At 46.8% G+C, this 4,073-nt stretch overlaps 1 protein-coding gene across 1 annotated transcript; it reads left to right on the forward strand.

Moving 5' to 3' along the window:
* The first annotated feature begins 243 nt into the window (after window positions 1-243).
* LOC124677825 (protein CUP-SHAPED COTYLEDON 3-like) lies at window positions 244-2,039 on the forward strand. Its single transcript, XM_047213781.1, has 2 exons — window positions 244-765; window positions 1,569-2,039. The coding sequence occupies exons 1-2, from the start codon at window positions 244-246 to the stop codon at window positions 2,037-2,039; spliced, it is 993 nt and encodes a 330-aa protein (XP_047069737.1).
* Window positions 2,040-4,073: the final 2,034 nt, after the last annotated feature.

The following is a 4,073-nucleotide window of genomic DNA, read 5'->3' on the forward strand; positions in this document are numbered from 1 at the left end:
ACACTGTGGGATAAAGCTGAGAGAGTAGGGTCTTGGGCTAAGCACAGCACTGTAGTCTTTCTACGTTTCCGTGCTCAACTATATAGACCACCCATTGGCCTCTTCCACACTCACACCACACCTCCATAGCCAAGAACAACATTTCACACTAGCTGTACACTGTGCCGCAGCTCGTAGGGTTCTTGAGCAAGAACTTTTTACTCCTCTCCTCACCGTGAAAAGATCGATCTTTGCGGGGCGCGCATGCACCAACATCACCCGGCGGCGGCCATGGGCGACGCGCTGTGGGAGCTGATCGGGGAGGAGATGGCGGCGGCGGAGGCTGCCTCCGGGGAGCACGGCCTTCCCCCAGGCTTCCGTTTCCACCCCACCGACGAGGAGCTCGTCACCTACTACCTCGCCGCCAAGGTGTTCAACGGCGCCTGCTGCGGCGGCGTGGACATCGCGGAGGTGGACCTGAACCGGTGCGAGCCGTGGGACCTCCCGGAGGCGGCGAGGATGGGGGAGCGGGAGTGGTACTTCTTCAGCCTCCGCGACCGCAAGTACCCCACGGGCCTCCGCACCAACCGCGCCACCGGCGCCGGCTACTGGAAGGCCACGGGGAAGGACCGGGAGGTTCTCAACGCCGCCACCGGCGCCATCCTCGGCATGAAGAAGACGCTGGTCTTCTACAGGGGACGCGCGCCACGTGGGGAGAAGACCAAGTGGGTCCTCCACGAGTACCGTCTCGACGGCGACCTCGCCGCCGGCCGCCGCTCATCCAAGGTACTTGACAGTTTGACACTATTGCTCATTTCATTGATTTGTTAGTTGATGATTTTTAGCTGCGACTGGTAGTAGATACTCACTGTTTGAGTTGGGTGTTGAAATATCAACATTTGAGGGTTCAAGAACAAGTTTACATGGTCGTTACAGAAGTATATCTGATACAGTATGATGCATTCAGTGGGATTGCATGCATACATAGGGTGACATATGCATGCAGATTATTGATATGAAATATATGCTTATTATATGTTCATAGTACACTTTTGTTCATTCAATGCTACTGCTAGTATCATTCTCTGTCAAGAAAATGCTACTAGCATCATAAGCATGACGATGCATGATATTCAACACTGTGGTCTGCTTCTGGTAAGAAATCTATTTGCAGATTTGCACTGACACAGGATATATCTGAGCTAGCTAGCTGTATACACGCTGCACTTGTGCATGTTTGTTCTCTCCCACTCTCACTGCTAGGCTCTTGTACTTTGCATAGCTCACCTATCTGCAATCGTCCTCGCGCATATCGTCAAATCTTTCATCGATCTCTCCCTATGCTTATAAAAAGCAATTCCATGCATGGGGCATAAATGTGCTCACTGCATGCAGAGAGTCCAGGAATAAATATACATGGATGATGGATATATAGATTCTTTACAGCATTTTTGTCCTAAAAAGATCACAATCCATGCAGAAGAGAATATCTTATTACATTGATTTGGATTCTTACTATGTTGATTAGACATACTTTCTAGTGCTATTTCCATGAGTATTTGATATATACTGAAATGTACATTTTGCAGGAAGAATGGGTGGTGTGCAGGATCTTCCACAAGGTAGTAGACCAATACAGCAAGATGATAGAGATGAGGAACCCCTACTGCTACCTCCCCATGAACCACCACCACCCAAACTTCTTCCATGACGCACCTGTCCCCTTCCTAAACCCTAGCCAGCTCCTCCCCTACCACCATGACCTCCCAAACCTGCAGTCATCTCCATTAATGCAGAACCAGGCCAAGAACTCAATCACCAACAATGGCGGCTTCCCAGCAGCAGCTTGCACCCAAGAGCAGCCAAACAGCAGCTGCAACACAGCATGTTTCCCTTTCCCGTCCTTCCCCTCCATCGCCAATGGCAGGGCGGGCCAACCGGCGCAGCTCGGGGTCAACGGCGCTCCACAGGAGCCACCGCCGACCTGGCTGGACGCTTGCCTGCAGCACAGCGCCTTCGTGTACGAGATGGGACCACCTGCATCCACCAGGGGCGCATGATCCGGATCATTCGTTTCCTAGCTAGGGCTACCCATTTCGATCATTCGGCTATATTATGTTGCAGCTTTTGATTAGTACTCCTAGTTTGCAAGTGTGATCGATATTTAGACAAACACTTGTACCTTATTTTTTACTTCTTCAGATTTATCCTTAATTTAGTTCCCGTGTAGCTTGTATGCATTGGATCACTGGAGTAGTAGTAGTAGTAGTAGACTAGCACTAGAGTACTAATCTCTTGATCCATGCATGTATCCGCATGCAATATGGTCCTATCTATTGATAATTTCTATATGTAACGAAGAATGGGTCTTTTTTTTCATCGTCAAAATAAAAAAATGCGTCTTTTTCAAAAATAACGAAGAGTGTCTCTTAAGTTCCGGAAGAAGAGGAAAAATCGAGGAGTCTCTTTGTCATAAACACTTCCCCCGCTTGGACAATACTTTCACGGATTTTATTCCCAAGCTCTATTATGCTCCCTTATCTAGTGCAAGCTCTTCTTTTCCCATGTCAATTAGCCAGGGTAATTCCATTCAAAACTGGTGTAAGTTTGTCTCCAAGGAAGAGAGGGAGTAGTATGTAGTCGATCAAGTGTACAATAAAAAAAAGGGCAATAGTTATATCTGATGTTTATATCTTCTGCATCACAAAGCTCACAAAGAGATACAGATAACAATAGTGTTACACTAGGAAATTGATGTACTAGCCAACTCAATCAAAAGTCAATGAAAAGAGGCTAGATAATATATTTATTTCAACACTCTCTCATATCTAGGTTATTTTAGTTTTTAGCATGGATTCAGTGTAGGAAATTAAGACCTCTCGACTCCCATACCATATAGAATCGATGCACTAGCCGACTCTGTTTCAAGTTTGAACCAATAAAAAGAGACTAGGCAATATATTTATTTCAACATGTTGTTCAGCTTGTATGCATCAAAACTTATGTGTTTAATATTATAGAACATTTTGGCAAACTAAACTGAAAAATCTTATAATATGGAACATGTCATACTCGGTCAAGCTGAAGCCCCAAGTGCAGGCCCTCTTCCTTTTGGTGCTTAGAATTTTTTTTGCGAAACACAGTAAAGACGCAGACGCTCACACATACGTACATACACTCACCCCTATGAATGCACGCACGCACACCCTACCCCTATGAGCACCGCAGAGAGACTAAGTCCAAGAAACTGATCTGGCGGATCTTGAAATTGACGAAGTCACCATGGGCGCCTCACTGTCAACGGGAACATCATCTCCCATTAAAGAATATTCCAAAGTGTTAAATCTGGGATTTGAACTCTGATGAGTTGGGGGTGCTTAGATCGATTTAGATCTAGCCGAACAATAGGACTTTCAGAAAACAAGTGGAGGAGGCAGGAAGGTGGTAATTATTGGTTTTCTTGTGAGATGTACACTTTCTTATTTTGAGGGTTTTGGCCTCGTCTGTTTTTGTGCATACTTGTATTTAGTTCTCCCTCTATCTATTTAAAAAAACGTGTATTAAGTATTCTTGGGCGTTCCTGAAAAAATATGGAAGAGAGTTAATTAGTACATTGTGATCCGCCCTTGCTGGTACACTCTTGTTGCTACGCACGCACGTAGTGGATTTGCTTGCTGACACGAGATCTGCTGGGTGGCTCGCCCATGCGTTCCATTGCATGTACTCCTATTTCTGTGTCTATCTCTCTGTCCGTCCGTGCAACGGGCGAACCAATTACAAATCAAGATACCACTACAATTTAAGACGAACAAAAGAAGAAAAAGCAGCACCGATGGACGACGGATGGATGTGATTTAGGTCAGGGATGGATACGTGCTCTCAGACGGTAGCGGAGCGCCGGGGCCGGCCGCGCGGTGGACCTTACGATTTGACGGGCTCACAGAGTAGAAGTAATGATGCGTGGAAAGGCCGGTAGAGCAGAGGGATTTGGCGAAATCTCATCCCGTTTCCTTGCTTCTGAATCCTGCTGTGCGCCATGACGTGGGCGGTGTTCCTGAGGGCTGAGAGGAGGGTGACGGGATGGCTCGACGTGA

The sequence above is a fragment of the Lolium rigidum genome, chromosome 1 (genome assembly GCF_022539505.1).
Source record: "Lolium rigidum isolate FL_2022 chromosome 1, APGP_CSIRO_Lrig_0.1, whole genome shotgun sequence".
Classification (NCBI taxonomy): domain Eukaryota; kingdom Viridiplantae; phylum Streptophyta; class Magnoliopsida; order Poales; family Poaceae; genus Lolium; species Lolium rigidum.